This window comes from Beta vulgaris, chromosome 6 (assembly GCF_026745355.1).
Source record: "Beta vulgaris subsp. vulgaris cultivar EL10 chromosome 6, EL10.2, whole genome shotgun sequence".
NCBI lineage: Eukaryota > Viridiplantae > Streptophyta > Magnoliopsida > Caryophyllales > Amaranthaceae > Beta > Beta vulgaris.
The window spans coordinates 1,002,357-1,019,744 of NC_079207.1; the positions used below are offsets into that span (position 1 = coordinate 1,002,357).

The 17,388-nt window shown below is 37.8% G+C and overlaps 1 protein-coding gene across 3 annotated transcripts in view; it reads left to right on the plus strand.

Annotated features, from left to right (window-relative positions):
- Positions 1 to 17,388, plus strand: part of LOC104894866 (hypothetical protein) — a 60,330-nt gene that overhangs the window by 11,691 nt on the left and 31,251 nt on the right. For 2 of the 3 annotated variants that reach the window (XM_010681212.3, XM_048646283.1), the window contains exons 9-22: positions 1,376 to 1,477; positions 1,565 to 1,759; positions 3,544 to 3,701; positions 4,052 to 4,210; positions 6,021 to 6,113; positions 6,268 to 6,619; positions 6,836 to 6,949; positions 9,491 to 9,586; positions 9,808 to 9,875; positions 10,810 to 10,930; positions 13,094 to 13,309; positions 13,460 to 13,687; positions 13,799 to 13,908; positions 15,436 to 15,532. In XM_010681212.3, coding sequence (XP_010679514.1) covers positions 1,376 to 1,477; positions 1,565 to 1,759; positions 3,544 to 3,701; positions 4,052 to 4,210; positions 6,021 to 6,113; positions 6,268 to 6,619; positions 6,836 to 6,949; positions 9,491 to 9,586; positions 9,808 to 9,875; positions 10,810 to 10,930; positions 13,094 to 13,309; positions 13,460 to 13,687; positions 13,799 to 13,908; positions 15,436 to 15,532 — 2,109 coding nt within the window. Of the gene's footprint in view, positions 1 to 663; positions 1,235 to 1,375; positions 1,478 to 1,564; positions 1,760 to 3,543; positions 3,702 to 4,051; positions 4,211 to 6,020; positions 6,114 to 6,267; positions 6,620 to 6,835; positions 6,950 to 9,490; positions 9,587 to 9,807; positions 9,876 to 10,809; positions 10,931 to 13,093; positions 13,310 to 13,459; positions 13,688 to 13,798; positions 13,909 to 15,435; positions 15,533 to 17,388 lie in introns of those variants that run through there. The other variant, XM_010681214.4, reaches the window with a different exon arrangement.

Consider the following 17,388-nt stretch of genomic DNA (forward strand, 5'->3'; position numbering starts at 1 on the left):
CATGCTTGGCAACAATTATTTGTAGCTGCTGCTTGATGTATGAAGTGTACATTAAGTATTTTCAGAGATCTATGCCGCATCTGTATATATTTAACTTGCAGGCTCGTCAATAAATGTTGGTAGCTGTTACTTGATGCACAAACTACATCAAAGGCTTTTAACCCTTTCTGTGTAAAAGTTTGCCTAATATATTACTTCACGATGTTCAGGTCTTTGGTGCACTCTCTCCCTCCCCTCCCCCTTTCTGTCTCTTTGTGGTGTGGGGAGGTTGTGAAGGGGGTGGGGAGGGAGTGATGTAGATGGAGCTATACCACATAATGAAAATTTTATGAAGTTTTCGTTGCATAGATCTCATTTAGTCTGTGGTCTCTCTTGTGCGATATTTTTTTAGGGCGTGTGTGTGAGAGAGAGAAAGAAAGAGAGAGAGAGAGAGCAGGTGATGTAGAGGAAGATGTGCTACAAAACGAGTACATTTTAACGAGATCCCGTTATGTAGATCTCAGGTAGTCAGAATAAGGCCCAATCGGCTTGAGGGGGGCTATTAGAAACTTTCTTATATTATATATATATATATATATATATATATATAGAATGATTAGAAAGACACTAAGGGGGGGGGGGGTGTCGCTCATATACAAAAGGGGGGATGATGACAAAAAGCTCTTGCCCTAATGCTATAGTGGAGCATTTTATCCCCAAAATCAAGAAAAGTCAAGTGGCGCTCAGTTACCAAAACTTGGCTCCAGCTATACAAAAGACTCGAACATGGAACTTGAAAGCTTCTGGATAGGAAGCTAAGCCCCAAAACTGTGTTGGTTTCTGTCCTTCGAAGTGCAAACCAAATTGCCAATGGAATCATCTCTCACAACTCGAGCCAATTGTTCGTCCTTTTACAGGCAACAAGAGCATCTTTAACAGTTTTTAGCCTTTCATCTACTTGTGTGCGGCTACTCTTGTTTTGAGTAGTTAGCCTCCTTGTGATATTTATCTATTGATGATTGCTTTCTTGTAACTCCTTATTGGAGATTTTCTAGATCTTACTTAATGCCAGAAAGCCAGTACGATTTTAGTTGCATAATGATATAGGGCTCATACTCTCACTCCAAATAGGGCATATTTTATTTCCATGGTCAGTTGTGTCACCCCTACGCTCAACCTTCATTTCCCCATTCTTGTGCTTTTTTATTTTATGTGCCTCTGCAAGTCTGCAATGGTCTATGTGCAAGTTCTACTGGTAAGTGCTACTCCTCCTCCCGCTTCTTTATCTGCTTCTGTCTTTGGACATGCTTAGCTACTTGGTCATGTAAGTCTTTTGCTTAGAAGGTAGTCTGCTGTCCTTTCGCCTCACAGCTTTGTTCTGTTTTTCCGGTAACAGTCCTTGCAGCTTGAAAGGCTTGCTATATATCATGATTCCGACAAACCTCCTTGGAAGATTGATGAAAGTTGGCAAGATATAAGTCCAAGAAAATGGATTGAGGTCTGTGATCACCTATCACCTATGAAGTAAAATAATGTTTGTAGCATTACTTGCTTTTTGGCTACCTCTGATATATGTCGTTCCCAGATATTTGAAGAGGGTATTAACGAACCAGCATCTGAATCTGTCGCATCATGGGCTTTAAACCGCACATATCTAGTCGCACCTATCAATGGGGTGCTTAAATACAACCGGCTTGGAAGTCAAGAACGAAACAACCCAGAGGTTCCTTTTGAGAAAGCAACACTTTTCTTGAATGATGTTTCTTTGACAGTTACAGAGGTAATTGACCTATCCTGACTTTTAATAAAATTTACATCTGTTCCGTGATTATTGCCAAAACAAAATTGCTAAATTGCTTGTAGTGAGATAATATCCAGAAGAAGAGGAAGAATACTTTCTGAACTTTTTAGATTATTAAATCCAAAGTATTGGCGTACTCTTTTATATGTTTTTCCAGCGCCCTCCCTACCTTCTCTGTTATCCTTCTGCCATCTAATTAGGGCTTGCAGAAAGCCCGTCATAACATCGTTGAATGGTTAGGGGTGGGGGGGGGGGCGGGTTTGGTTTCCCTTTCCGCTGTACCAATGAGTAATTGTTGGTAAGAGGGAAAAGTTCATATTTATATAAGAGGAGTATTATATCCTTTTCAGAACTAATTTCTGCATTATGAAATGTTAGAATAATTGTGAATGTTTCATTTTGAGCTATTTGGACAAAATTTGGTGTCTTGCTGACACACACACACATATGTACATATTGTATATATATGTATGTATATATATTCCCTCCTCCCCTAGATAGGTTTCCCATTTTTCAAAGTCAAACGCTGCAAACTTAAACGATAAATTTGCACCAATATATATTAAGAAATATAGTCATGTGAGATCTTGTTGAATTCGTCTCAATGCATACATCATAAATTTCTAATTTCTATAGTTTTTAGTAATACATATTTAAAGCTATGAGGGGTGAAAGATGTTTCTTGGAGACTGCCAAAAAGAATTGGGTATTTATATATACACACACATACACATACACATTCACACAAACACACACACACACACACACATACACATTCACACACACACACACACACTAAAGCAACGTGGCTAGTTTACTGATCTTACACAGTAGTTTGTCTGACTTTGAGAAACAGTTTGTAGTCACCTCTGACAAGAATCATGCAGTTATCTTGTTTTCTTGATATCTTATACTTTTGCTCTTTCCTAGCCTATTCTGTTTGAGAGCTAATATTATGTGAATCTTCACAATGGAATTGAACCAACACTCAAAAGGATGGGGAACATCAATATAAGGAGAAATCATGTAATAATTTTTAGAAATAGAGAACTTGTATAAGCGGTGAATTTTATGGTGGGCATAAAATATGTTTAGAACCACTGGCAGAGTTAGCTCTGAATTTTTTTATCTCTGCCGAATGCTGGCAAAATATGTTTATGGTCGGCTTGTAGGGTAGTGGTAACCTGAGGTGGGTGAGGGGTGTTTATGTCCTTCTATGTGTTTAAATTGGGGTAATATTATTCTAATATATTGCTTATATGAAGTTGTATATATATGTTTCCTCTTTCAAAGAAAAATGTTGTACTCCCTCCTTTTCTTTTTAGTTTACTCACTTCACTTTGGGGGAGAACCAAGAAGGAAGTCCAAAAGTATGAGAGAGAAACTGCAAAGGTGGCGAGAGAAACTGAAAAGTGAGAGAGAGAAATTAAAATGTGGGTTAAAATATTTAAAAGTGGATGACATGGGTGGAAAATTAGAAGAAAGTAGCTGGGATATGTTACCAAGAATAGATAAAGCAACAATGTGTAGATTAAAAAAGAAATGGACCAAAAATGAAAGTGTGTAGATTTAAAAGAAACAGAGGGAGTATATGTTTATTGCACTGTTAAAATAGGGGTTTTTGTAGTTGGAGTTCTTATCTTAGCTCTACAATCACCAAAATAGATGAGCGTAATTCTTTTATGAAAACGAAATGCCCACATTTTTAAAATTTGTGTTATACAAGCTTATGTCTATGTACCTATAATTATTGTCTTTGACAGGCGCAATATTATGATTGGATAAAACTGTTGGAGGTCATTTCCAGATACAGAATGCATGTAGAAGTTTCACATTTGAGGCCTTCTGTACCAGTCACGGAGGGACCTCATTTGTGGTGGCATTATGCCGTGCAAGCCACTTTGCAGCAGAGAAAAATGTGGTAATGCTTTTCTTTCCTTATTGCTCTTATGGTATGTTAGGTTGGCATAGAGCTGATCAAGGTTAGCCCGTCCCAAAAAATGCTCGGGCTTGGACAGATTTTTCAAGCCCGACCCGTTTTTTTGGGACGCGTTTCTGGTAATTTAAAAATGTTTTCCAGTTCAAATTTGGCATGGCCCCATTTTGGCCCGAAAATTGTCCCAAGTCTGACAAGAGGGCTATTTTTTTGGACGCGGCCTGGCCTCCCCACAATTTGATATCGTCTAGGTTGGCGGGTCGGGGTGTGATGGTTGACATAATCTTTACTTTTGTAACTGTGGACCTAAAATTACTTATTGTTTATGTCTTTAGCTATCGCTTTTCATGGGAACGTATCCAGCATCTTTGCCGGCTTCGACGACGTTATATACATGTGTATGCTAATATATTGCAACAATTGCCCAATGTTGACAATGAAGAGTTACAACATATTGAAAAAGATCTGGACTCGAAAGTGATTCTTCTATGGAGGTAAATGACATTTCTATAAATAATATTTTGTTTTCCCTGTTGAGAATATATGTATCTTCCAGAAGTATGTTGTGTTTTCTTTAATGTAGAACCTCTACTTGATAAAATCTGGGAGAAGGCTTATGACAGAGCTAGTTGGCTTCCTTGACCTGGTGCTGGAGAGGACCGGATTTGGATGGCTGTGGAGGCACTGTATTAGGGATTGTTCATCCAATACTTATTTACTATATGGTAAATAGAGCCTCTAGAAAGTGGTTTTCCTTACTGTCACGGGGTTACAGAAGCGATATGCTCTATTATTACCGTTTCTCATTCTGTTTACCTTAGTGGTTGATAGCCTTTGTAGGATATCTGAGAAGGCTGTGCTAGTGGGCGTTATTGGTTGGTTTAAGGTCGGGGAGAGAAGAGGTTTTATATTTTATGTTTGCTGTATGCAGCATTGTAGTTTATTCTATGTTGTTCACGTCGACCTAGGTACTTTCTAGCAGGTTCGAAAGATCATGCAGATTATTGCGTTGATGTAAGCTATGATGTTTGAACTCGGATTTGGGAATTTAAAGCTGGGTTATGGATCCTAGGGTCAGACGTTGAGAATTCCAAAATCAAGGACATGTTTATTAAGTGTGTAGTATTTGGATATGGACTCCCGTACATGGCAAATTCAGTAACAAATGAAAATCTATCTATGCACTCTCCCCCAATTAAATATTGTATGTGTAAGGAATTAGGAACTACGTACTGTGTAACATAAACAGGGTAAACAGAGAGAAGAAACAAGGCGAGAGAGAAATAAAACCTCAACGTAGTAAAAATAAAATTTTGTGCAGGGAAATGCCAAAACGACTCACAACAGTATAAAGCTAAAGAACTAAGGTCCTGCATGTCCACTTTAATCTACCTGACCCATGATTAATATGGTGTAGAGAAAGCCGGGGGGGTTGGGGGGGGGGATGGGGAAGAAATGTCGCTCATTTCAAAAAGGGGGTAGAAGAAATGCGGCAACCAATCAGAAGTATCCAAAAGATTCGCTGGAGAAGATGCTCGGAGGACTAACAGTGCTAAAAAATCATACCTGCTACTGTGTCCTAACTCCTAACTAGTCCTAAGCTCTTAACAAGAAGATTCAGTCAATTATGTCTCTCCTAGATGTTGGTTAGCTACTACTCATTTTGTTCTAGGATTCTTTCTATGAAATCCCCAATGTTTCAAATGTTAACTCTAAGTTAGATCTTCAATTTTAAGATCTAAGGTTACCACATGCATCTTAGATCTTGTGATTTTGCGATCATCTTCTTGCCGCCCCTATGGATATTGTTCACATGTGACTTACCAGCAAAAGATGCGTTCTTTTCTTTATTTTCCGGGTATGACCCGTCAAGCCCTAAAAATTTCAAACCCTCAACGACCTTGTCAAATCTTGCTGATAAGTGTCATGTTGTCTTACTAAGAATCAGCTACAGGTGTAGAAAAGGAAGAAATTGGCTTGCACGTCAAACATCTTGGTAGCATTTATTCATCAAATCTGACACTAAGCTTCATTGATTACTAAAGAAAGCTGATAAAATATAATTCCAGTAACTTCCGATCTTTTTTAAAATTTTTTATGTTTAGAACGTATTCTTGTTTTCTTATTTTTAGAATTGCTGCTTCCCCCTTTTTTGATACGTCCTCATTTAGAAAACCTTTCCCGTTTCCATGCTACCTTGTTATGGATGATCATTGATTATGACAGAACGAAGCAAATCTTGTAATTTCAAAATGTTTCTTCTTATTGCTGTTATCGACAATGTAATGCACTGTTCTTTTTCAGGTTACTTGCTCATGCCAAGGTTGAATCTGCAAAGTCGAAAGAGATCGCTGTGCAGAAGAATCTTGGAAAGGGGAGCTGGTTTTCTTTCAACTGGTGTGTATCGATGCATGAGCTTTCTCGTGAATTTTCTTCCTTGCAGTTTTTATATTTATGCAATTTGTTCCACTGAGGAAATTAGCGAGCCTGTCAAATATGATTTTCATTAATTTGTTCTTGTTATTTGTAAGATATGTTAATGTAATTTCAGGCGCTCTTCTCCTGAGGATGCTGCAGTTTCAGATGGTTCAGATGTGTCAGAATTGACACAGGAAAAGCTGACAAAAGAAGAATGGCAGGCGATCAACAATCTCTTAAGTTATCAGCCTGATGGGGAACTTGCTATGTACTCCGGGAAGGATGGACAGAACATGATACAATTTCTTGTAGATGTATCAATTGGTCAGGCTGCTGCAAAAATTATAGATATACATGGGACTGAGGTCCTTTATGGTAGATTCGAGCAACTTAATGTTTCAACGAAGCTCAAGAACAGGAGCACCTGTTGTGATTTATCATTGAGATTCTATGGTTTGTATGCTCCAGAAGGCTCCCTTGCGCAGGTTGTTTCTTAGTTGTGTTAAAGTGCCTTTTTCTTGTTTTGAAACACTTGAGCAACTTGCTCTTTTCTCGTTAAAAACAATTTAGCTTACCTATTGTACTAGAAGCATTGATATTTCTAGCATGTGTATAAAGGAAGTATCCTCTAGTAAAAATTTGGTTCTGTTTGCTCCTTTTGTCCAGTATGGTTATTTTGTTGCTCTGCTGTATGTTAACAGAGTGTTTCGAGTGAGCAAAAAGAGAATGCATTGGTTGCTAGTTTTGTACGGTCACCTGTGGGGGAAAACGTCGACTGGAGGCTTTCAGCCATTATGTGCCCCTGCCATGCCACGGTAACCTTTGTAATTTCAGCCACTATGTGCAATGCTAGTATTTGCTTAATTTATGGGTATTATGGTCGGAGAGGAGCGAAAGAATCAACTGTAATCATGCTTCTAGTAAAACTTCTGTATGACAAATTTATTTCTCGGTCTTCCTTCAGACTCTTAGTTTTGGGTTAGCCCTGATTACCTCTTTTGGATGTGCTGTACAAAATTATTGGATTTAGACTTTGTCCACACTGTGCTGAGGTCTGTATTTTTTGGGTTGGTTTAGTTCGGCACTGCAGTTCTTTATTAGTTTAGGATTTTTTTCGGTTTCCTTTTTGATTGATTTGAATTACGAAAAACCAGAACACCGGACGCTTTAGTTTGGCGAAATCATCACTGTGGAAAAAAAGAACTAGAAAATCTATGTAATGATGGGTTGAGGGTTGAGTTGAAGACATAATAATTGAAGAGGTTTTATTCAGGTGTTTTTGGGATCGAATCAATTTTCTCAGAGGTCTACATGTTATGCAACTTCTTCCTTACTGATCCTTGTAGTACTTCGATTGATTGACATTATACCTATGGTTATAAGATTAAATAGAAAGATCAAGCAGTTAATAGCCCGGGAAGCAAAAATCTTTTTTAGAAGCCTTTGATTCGCAAATAGCCTGGGAAGTGAATATGATGCTGTCATTTGTGTTAAATTTTTTATAACCTAAAACCACTTATCTAATTTTTAATTTTAATTTTAATTTTTTATCAAAAAAGAATTTTAGGCTTAAAGAATTTCACTCAAATGTGTTTTTTTGGCAAGTGTGTTCCCACTTTGCTCGATAAGTTTACGACTTTAAATCCAAAAGCGGCCACCATCGTAGTGTGATGACTAATGGTTCATTATATGTCAGCGAGGTTTTTCAAAAACTTTTTAGTTGCGGATTTTGCATAGTGACAAGTCAAAAATCCTTAAGCTAGAAGCTATAAGGTAATTCAGTGGTCACTTTCAGCCTTCCAGGTCTTGGAAATTCCAACTCAGTAAAGAGGGGAATGTTTGTGTGTGTGTGTGTGTGGGGGGGGGGGGGGGTATTCTACCAAGTAAATAAACTGTGGATGCTGTTGCGTTCACAATAATGGTTGCGATGTCAGCGCAAGCGGCTTGTAACAGATGAATGGAACATCATGCGGCTATGGTGGCATGATTTTCTTTTTTAGTAAAATATCACATTAATGGATATCTAATCTTAAATTTGCAATTATTTAGTTTTAGATGTATTCTTCTAAAGTAATATGACCAAACCTATCATAATGATCGGGTTATATGTGGTGAATTAATAAGTAGTAGAAACGTTATTACCCCACTCTATTATTAATATGAAGAGAAAATTCATATGTATTACCCTACTTGAACACCAACTATACGTTCTTCTTTCTTCTTTAGTGTGTGGCTGAGTGCATGTTGTTTTTCTTTTTGTTGCAATGCGTGTTTCCCTTTCTGTTGGTCCTGGCCAATACTGACAAAGAACATAAATGTAACGGGAAAAATAATGTTTTAACATGGCAAGTCAACTTAGTAACAGAGGACGCCGCGAGAAGGACGTGATTTTTATTGTGACTTTATGCAATGGCATTTCGCAGACTGGCAAGTTCGAAATCCTTTACAAAATGGTCATTACGTTATGAAACGGCTGAGTTTAAAGTCCATGGCTCTACTTCCAAACTTTCTATGGATATAGATTATATACTTAACACAGTCCCTTTTGTTGTAATTTACAATGTTGCCGTGATGATCTCAGATCACACTCAATCGGACTAAGTAATCGAACACCAATTAAACAAACAATCGAGGACATGGAGAGAAATTTAGAGACGAAGGAAAGGTGGATTATAAGAAAGAAGGACTTTGATTAAAGAAAGATAGCGGAAGCTACAAAACCAGTGAGCTTTTGAGAGGCTCACTTCTTTCCCAAAGTTAAGAATTACTACCTCCGGTCTTGATTACTTTATCCGTATTCCTTTCTGGAATGTCCCTTATTAGTTTACCCATTTCTTTTGTTTCTATTTTGGAACGGGACCACTAACTTTCATCACACATACATTCAACTTTAATATAAAATAATAGTTTCTCTTTCTTTCTGTGTCCCACAACATCGTTTCCCCTAAAACTTTGTGCAAAAGAAACGGGTAAACTAATAAAGACCGGAGGGAGTACTTTCTAATTATCATACCTCTCATATGCTTCCCCCCTCTTCCCTTCATTCAGACCCTATCGCTGTGTTTTAGCAAACTCTGACGTACTCAGGACATGATATTTCCTTCAAAGTACCTTGCAGCAGAATTTGTGATTTCCCTTTTGTTTGCACCTCTCGTGAGTCAGCAACTGAGGTAGTGAGGTGTGTTGGTCTGATGTAACACAGTTGTTAGTTCCATACTTTCTTCCTGGAGGGACAAGTCTAGATTGCTTAATGATATAATTTTTCTTTATATCTTTCTTATGCTCTGCTCTATGTTATTATGTCTGATGTGTCTACTGCATCCTTTACTGAAATTTTCCCATTACACTTTGTGAAGATATTGATGGAAAGTTATGAACGTTTCATGGAATTTCTTAAGAGGAGCAATGCAGTTAGTCCTACTGTTGCGATGGAGACTGCTACAGCATTACAGGTAAGATAGGAAAGTTTGTGTGATACTCCTATTTGTTAATAAGCAATTCCTCAGTAGTTGTCTTTGTCAGATGTACTCTCTCTGACCAGTCTTTCTTTTAGGACTCCTAGTCCACCGCCTCTGTAAATGCCATAATTTTTGTCAATAATGGGATTTCTCTGTTGGTCTGCAAAGTTAATATACTTTAGTGACAATTTCTCTATTTGACATTTCTTGGACAGATGAAGTTTGAGAAGGTGACACGTAAAGCTCAGGAGCAATTTCAAATGGTTTTGGAGGAACAGAGCAGGTTCGCTTCTATCTTTCTGTATCAAAATCTGAAGTTTAGCATCATTTTGGAGTTTTCTTTCCTGTCGCGAATGTTGAGGTGTATCCCTCACAGATTAAGTTCATCGAAGCAAGCCAATTTGTTTTTGAAGGGAACACCCTGTTCTTGGAATCTAAAGTATGAGTTTTGTTTGTATTTATTCGATCCAACAGTCTGTTTTTGGCCATATCTTGGTCGAAATATCTCATCAGAGAGTGTATGCGAGTTGTATATTACCATAATCTATCAGGATAGGGGGTGAATTGGTTCCATGAATTAGAAGCAATTTAAATTGTTTTATCTAAAAAGAAGGTGAACTTGGTTTATGTAACTGTATCTTATCTAAGAGAGAAGGGTAATATGTTATCATTTCTTTTTTAGATGCTATTTAACGCGTTTCCCTCTCTCCTGGGTGTGTGGTTACCTTCTCTTGTAACATGTTTACTGTGTCAGTACTTAGTATGTTAGACACTATAGAAGCGAATTTCACAGAGGATGGTAATAATTTGGTGTGTAGTTCTTGTATCTGTGCTATAAGTCACAGGATTATGATTGGGAACAAAGTTTCGACTGTTGAGATTTGATTGATTATGAAACAAGGGACAACCACATATAGGAGGGTTTGAAAAGTCTTATTTTTATCCAGTTATTTGGAGACAATGAGAAAGCTTGCTTTCACCTTCAGCTAGATAACCCTGTGTTATCCATGTTACACACTAAGAGCGTCGGCTAGAAAACATATACCCCATGTTATCCATGACTTTTTACTCTGTTTGCTTATTTTTGGACGTGCACTTGTAAGTTGTAACAATTTTCTCATTACTTCAAGACCTTTTTAATTGGTTCATATATTCTGGATAATAATGTTTTTAAGCATGTAATATAGATACATTCTCTAACTAGAACTTTTTGTCAGGTTTGCTCTTGATATCGATTTTGATGCTCCAAAAGTAAGAGTGCCCATTCGAAGACGGGGTTCATCCATAATTGATAGTCATTTTCTGCTTGATTTTGGTCATTTCACCCTAAGGACCAAGGTAAGCTGCTCTAATCTCTAGTCGCGCCAAGTTTTATGGCTAAGTCATGTCCATTATTTTTGCCTTTTGCGTTATAATCTACTGCTTATTAACAGTTCGTAGTTCTAATTTTGAAGATAATTTTACCAGTGTTGATTTAGAACAACAAGAAAAACAATGCCAAAGTCTTTATCCAAATAATACGGGCTCTGCTGTAGGATTCAATATTTTGTCTCCGCTTGTTCTCCACATACATCATCTGCCTCTGTTCACATCAATCAAGTACTATATGTTCTTGCTATCCTAATTCTTTTCATGTCTTTTCAGCACCTCTGTACAAGTCGTCTTTGACCTCTCCCGACTTCTAAAATCTTCATAATCCCATATCCCTTACTCTTAACAATGCATCATTTAGTGAATGTCTCATATGCCCAATCAATATAACCAATTCTCTCTCATCTTATCTTCAACATATGTAACTCCAAAGTTCTTTAAAGAATCTCCATTTCTCCATTCCGAATTCTCTCTCTTAAGGTGTTTACGACCTTTACGTACATCCATCTCAAATACAAATCACTCTACTCCCATCTTCCTAATATGAATGTTCCAAAAAGCTAATTACACCATATCCTGTGTGCTATTATAAGTTTGAAGCCACCCTCTATGTACCTTATGAGTTGTGTCTTCGTCAAGCTCTCCGTTCTGTAAAATTCAACCTAAGGTACCTAAAACACTTAGTTATGAGAGACTTTCTACCATCCAATATCAATAAATCCTTGCCTGACTTCCTCTTATCATTAAAATTGCTTTCCGTTCTTTGTTACTTTGACTTGGGTGGGAGGATCAGGCACGGCTATGGATTTGAGTATCCGGTAGAAAGTTAATTTTTTGGTGATCATTCCAATTTCCAACCCTTGGAATGCATTGCAGTGTATATGGAATCATGGATGTGAGACTGACTACGAGGTGCTAACTCTTGCCATTTCTCGGAAGTTCTGAATTCTAGGGTAAGATAAGTTTGTCACTCCTCTAGTATATGTTATTTGTTGTGTGATAACCACCTGGCACCATCAAAGTTAAAAGCCCAAAATTTTCCCTCTTCAATGTGTGAAGCTCGTAGTCACCATAGACTATAACTTAAACATTTCCTTGCCTACAAAACACCACCACCACTCCATCACATATTCACATACCCATAGCCATTGCCACTTTCCCACCCTCACCATACCCTTATGTGTCCCCAAATCCTCATCGACAGTTCCACCACCTTCAATATAGCACCACCACATGAAATGAGATAGAAAGGGAGCGAAGGGGATAGGAATCGAACCTTGTGTTCCGACGATAAAGCTTAAAAAGAAACAGACACAAAAGAAGGTTAACTACCTCCTTGAGTCTTGCAGATTAGGACGTTTTTCATTTGGGGTACAGATGAAATTGATACGCTTCTATCTATCTGGATAATTTGACAACCAGAGGCTGTTGTCCAGATCTAATACCGATTTCTAGGTAGAATTTCGGAAAAGGGAGCTCAACAAAATGAAATAAATTGTTTTGAATTTTGATGGCCACTGCCTGACAATAGGGTTCTTTCTAAGGACTTGGTTAGAAGTTATTATTTGACTGTTTTTTCCCCTTAAATCCGCGAGTAGTTCTCTTTCTCCAATATTTTTATCATTCTCTTATTGAAATTTTTTCTGAAAAAGTATTTCGTTAGGGTTCATTCTGCTTTTGAAATTGTCTTGCTTTTTAAAAGTAGCAAATGTTGGTAAGTGTCAAGTTTGCTTACTGTTTGTTAGGTTTCTGCTATACTCCTTCCATCCCTTATTTGTTTGCCCCATTCCCTGTCGTTTACTTTTTAAAGAGTTGTATGGAGTCGGTAGATGGTTTTATCCTTCTGCATGTGACGTTGGAGGAGAAGTAGATCAGGAAGCATAAGGAAAATGGAGCAATCTTTTAGGGATGGACGGATTACCTAATAGTTGGAATGTTGTCCATAATTGATTTGCTGAGGTTGAATAATGTTAAATACATGCATGGCCATTAACAGATATGCATTTGTTCAATGCTGTCTTAAACAGCACGTCTGTGTCAAACAACATATCAACCTGCAGCATCTCTCTGGTTCCTTTGTATTTCTTTTCAAAGATGAAAGGGGTAAAATGAGATTATCATTTGTTACAGGAAGGTGTAGATGATGAAGATCAGTCTATATACTCCCGTTTCTACATCTCAGGGAGAGATATTGCCGCTTTCTTTACAGACTGCAGCTCCGAAAGCCTTGATTGCTCATTGTTTACTCCCCCAAGGGATTGTGATCCGCCAGGCACTCCTGCAGAATGCGTTGACAATATCTCTTCTTTAGTTGATAGGTGTGGAATGGCAGTGATTGTTGACCAGGTATATTACCCCTAACATAGTTCTCTGTATTAAGGAACTATAAATATGAAACAAAATCTGTTGTTATTAGCTTTTGTTTACGTTTGTTTATCTCTTTGATTTGTTTTGCTTATTTCTTTATCAAATTTCTCCTATCGTGCACTATTTTAGATAAAGGTACCTCATCCAAACTTCCCATCAACGCGCGTTTCTGTCCAAGTGCCGAATTTGGGAATTCACATTTCACCGGCCAGGTACAGCAGACTTATGGAATTGCTAAACATATTCTACAGTACATTACAGAGCAGCAGTCGGCCCGTAGATGAAGTTATCGAACCTGAACTTGCTCCTTGGAAGCCAGCAGATATGGCAACGGAAGCGAGAATACTCGTTTGGAAGGTTGTTTATTGCACGCTCTTTGCCTATGCATACATTAGCAATTAAAATTGTTTTTGTTTGTATTTTCCCATTCAAAACCGAAATTTATTGTGATTGTTACACTTGATACAGGGAATTGGGAATTCTGTTGCCGCATGGCAACCTTCATATATTGCTTTATCTGGATTTTACCTTTACATCCTCGAGTCTGAAAGAGCATCCTGCTACCAACGCTGCACTAGGTGTGCTGTTCTCATTCTTTTTTACCGATGTTCTGTGCTTATGTTGTTTGTTATGTTACAGTGTTCATTGGTTATATGTTTTAATCAGTAAACTCTAAGGATTACAAGCTCAATATATTGTTGGTCCAATGTGTTGTCTGAAGAGGAACCAAGTGAAGGACGTTCTGGTCCGCATTTCAGAAGCTCGTCCTCTGGGGGTGATCCCTGTCGCTGGTGCGATCTGGACCATGGTGAAGTATTAACTGCGGAATTTGTGAAGATTTTTGACTTTCCCCCTTGTGATGAACTCCCTCCAGTTTTTATTAGTTTACCCAGCACATAGTTTTAGGAAAAATAGGTATGTGGGTCATAGAAGGAGGAGAGAAAATATTACTTTATTGGCATATTGTATTGAAGTTAATGGTGTGGGCTAAGAAAAGTAGTGTGAGAAGATAAAGATATTAATACACAATTCGTGGGACCATTCCAAAAACGGAAAATAAGTGGGTAAACTAATAAGGGACAACCCAGAAAGGAAGTGCCTAAGTACCTATGTAATAAAAACCAGAGGGAGTATTCCTTAAATCTACTAGATTCCCTATCGAGTATCTGTTTTTATTATAGGAAAGAAAGGTTTGTGTCCATGTGCTCCTTATTCTCCTGGAGACTGCTTTATAGCCTTCCTTATTGCATGACTGCAGTCCCACAAGCCTCCCCTGATAAAGTTTTTTGCCGCTGAAGGTACCATGGAGCTCAGAGGATCCGATGGCATTTCGGAATGTCTGCCTTGTCTTTCTTTTATATGTAGTTTAAAAGTTGGCATGCTGAATCATATACATAATGTCGGGGGTCAAACGAAATAAAACATTAGCAGTCAAGGTTGTTCCCGTCAAGATTGGTTAATTCTATGGAGTTTATACTCTCTCTTTTATTTGTATGTAGTGCCACACATGGAAATGTCTACATGTAGTAGGATATCTAGTGTTTGATACTAGGAAGGTGTTTAGTTTCCCTATTCTAGTTGGTCTAGGAATAGGAACTTGTGGGTTTTAGATAAAGGAGACTACAAGTTCACTGTAAGGCCCGTGTTGTTTCAGGTCTCAAAGATGTAAACATCGGTGGGTGTGTGGATGGCTGTAGAATGTTGATGGTGTGTGACTGTGCATAACCATTTGAGGTGTAAACAGATTGGTGTTTTGGCAAGTTAGGTGGCTTGGGGACAATGTTGCTGTGTGGGATGGTAGTCGTGGACGATATCGTAAGAGACAACCACAGTGTGATATAGCTAATTGAGATTGTAATATTGTATCGCTTGAGTTATATTATGTGTTACTTTTCTTTGTGATGCATCATAATCCATAGTGGTTTGTGGGTTTTACCCTTGGGAGGGGGGTTTTTCACGTTAAATAATGTGTCTTATTGCCATTGTTTTTTTCATCTAAAGTCTTATTGCTGTTCCCAATTATGACATGGGTGAATGGTGATTGGTGGATGGATATATCTTTATGAAAAGCTTTACAAATAATTTTTTATTTCTCAACTCTGTAGTATGGCTGGGAAGCAAGTTGTTGAGGTTCCGTCAGCCAATGTTGGTGGATCACTCTTTTCAATCGCCGTCTGTTACAGAGGCACAGATATCCAAAAGGTAAGCCATTCTCTAGTATTTTCGCAATATATTTTCTTGCTTATGTATACGTAATTTGATTCCTGTCCTCTCTCTCTCCTCATCTCTCCCCTATTTTCATTTGGGGGGGGGTTGTTTCGGGGTTTTGCTAAGAAGGGCTTGGGCAATGGAGCCCAAATGGGGGTGGAACGGGGCGGGGAGGGGGTTTGGATCAGGAATATAATTTCTTGGTAACACCATCATTTTTCAATCTCTAGTGTATGAGCCCTAGACCTGTTTAGGTGGTCTCCCTGCGCGGGGGCCCTTTATTGGGCTCACACCTTGCCACTAGCAAAGTTAAATCAAAGCCTAGATTATGCACTAGGGTGTGCAATGCTCATTGTGCATCCAAAAGGAACATATCATTTATATAAAAGAACACAAACTTTTCTCAACAATTTTTCTACTTTAAAAAGAACACATGACTTAGAATTAAAGAACGTGTAAATTTATATTTATAAAAGAACAAAGGTTATAATGAAAAGAACATATAGTAAATGAACATCTACACTTAAGATAAAAGAACATATACCTTTTAAATTTAAATTTGAAAAAGGAATCTTTAGTTGCAAAATTTAAGGAAACAAATAACAATAATTTTTAAAAATTGTACTCTAAAAATAATAAAACGACATAATTTAGAAAAGGGTGCGCCATGCTCTACATGCACTTGGGTGCATGTACTTATTTGTGAATTTAAATGGGGGGGGGGGGTTTGCACACTCTCACCCATGTTTAATCAATGTTCTATCGTCTTTTTCTAGTGATACTAAATGATAACCAGAAAAACAAAGGGGGAGGACGATGTTTATAATATATTTAGTTGAGTTGATTCATATGTGGCTTACCTGACAGTTTTGCGTTCGTTTTCCTTCTCTTCTAAAAGAAATACCTAGTTATGATTCAGATTCTGCAGGTCTTAGTAGATATTTATACTCATTAATTTCTTGATGATTGCAATAGATATCCCCACTGGCAATAGTTGTCTAAGAAAGTCATATTGATATCGGTATTAGGGCTATGTGGAGAGAAAAATATGCACGAAGGATGATCACAGATCATTGATATTAATTTGTTTTCCAATGTTACACATTGTGACGGAAGTGTTTGTTCGTGGGCAGCATATGCGTCTGCTTTCTAACCAGGTAGCAGTTAGCACTGAGCCAGTGTGAAAAAGTAGCATATGCCAATGATTTGCTTCGTCTCTTTCTTGTAAAACCGTCTTATGTAAAATCTGAAGAAAGCCAAAAAAATTCAAAGAACATTTTATTGTTGAAATTAGAAGTTTGGAAAGGGAGGACCCGAACTGCTCCACTAATTGAGAACCAAAACTACACACGCACATTAAAAAAGATGTAATTTCGAAAAAAAATATTCAGTGCCAGTATGAAGCTAAAACTAGATGCCAGTTATAGAAGGGCTCATATAATGGAAATGAAGTCTTGATGTTGGAATCTCTATCCTCAAAAATCCAATGGTTTCTTTCTTTCCAAGTGCACCACCCAATTGTCAATGTTCCACCAAGCCAATCTTTCTTCATTCTTCTTTCGTGAGCTACAAGAACATCATTTGCAGAACCAGGACGCAACCAGTTTATTCCAAAGAAGGCTAATGATCTGTGCTAAACAAAGCGAGGGAATGTTGTCATTAAAGGGTGATTTGGTGATTTGTTTTTCTAGAAAAGAGGGTTGAAACTTGTTACCTTCTTTTAGTTTCTTCTTCTCTTAATAATTACTTCTTCCGTTCTTTAATAATTGCAACATATGCTACTTTAGGTAGTTTTATATTAATTGCAACAGTTCCCCTTTTGGTAATAAAAGCTAGTCAAATGGACTGAA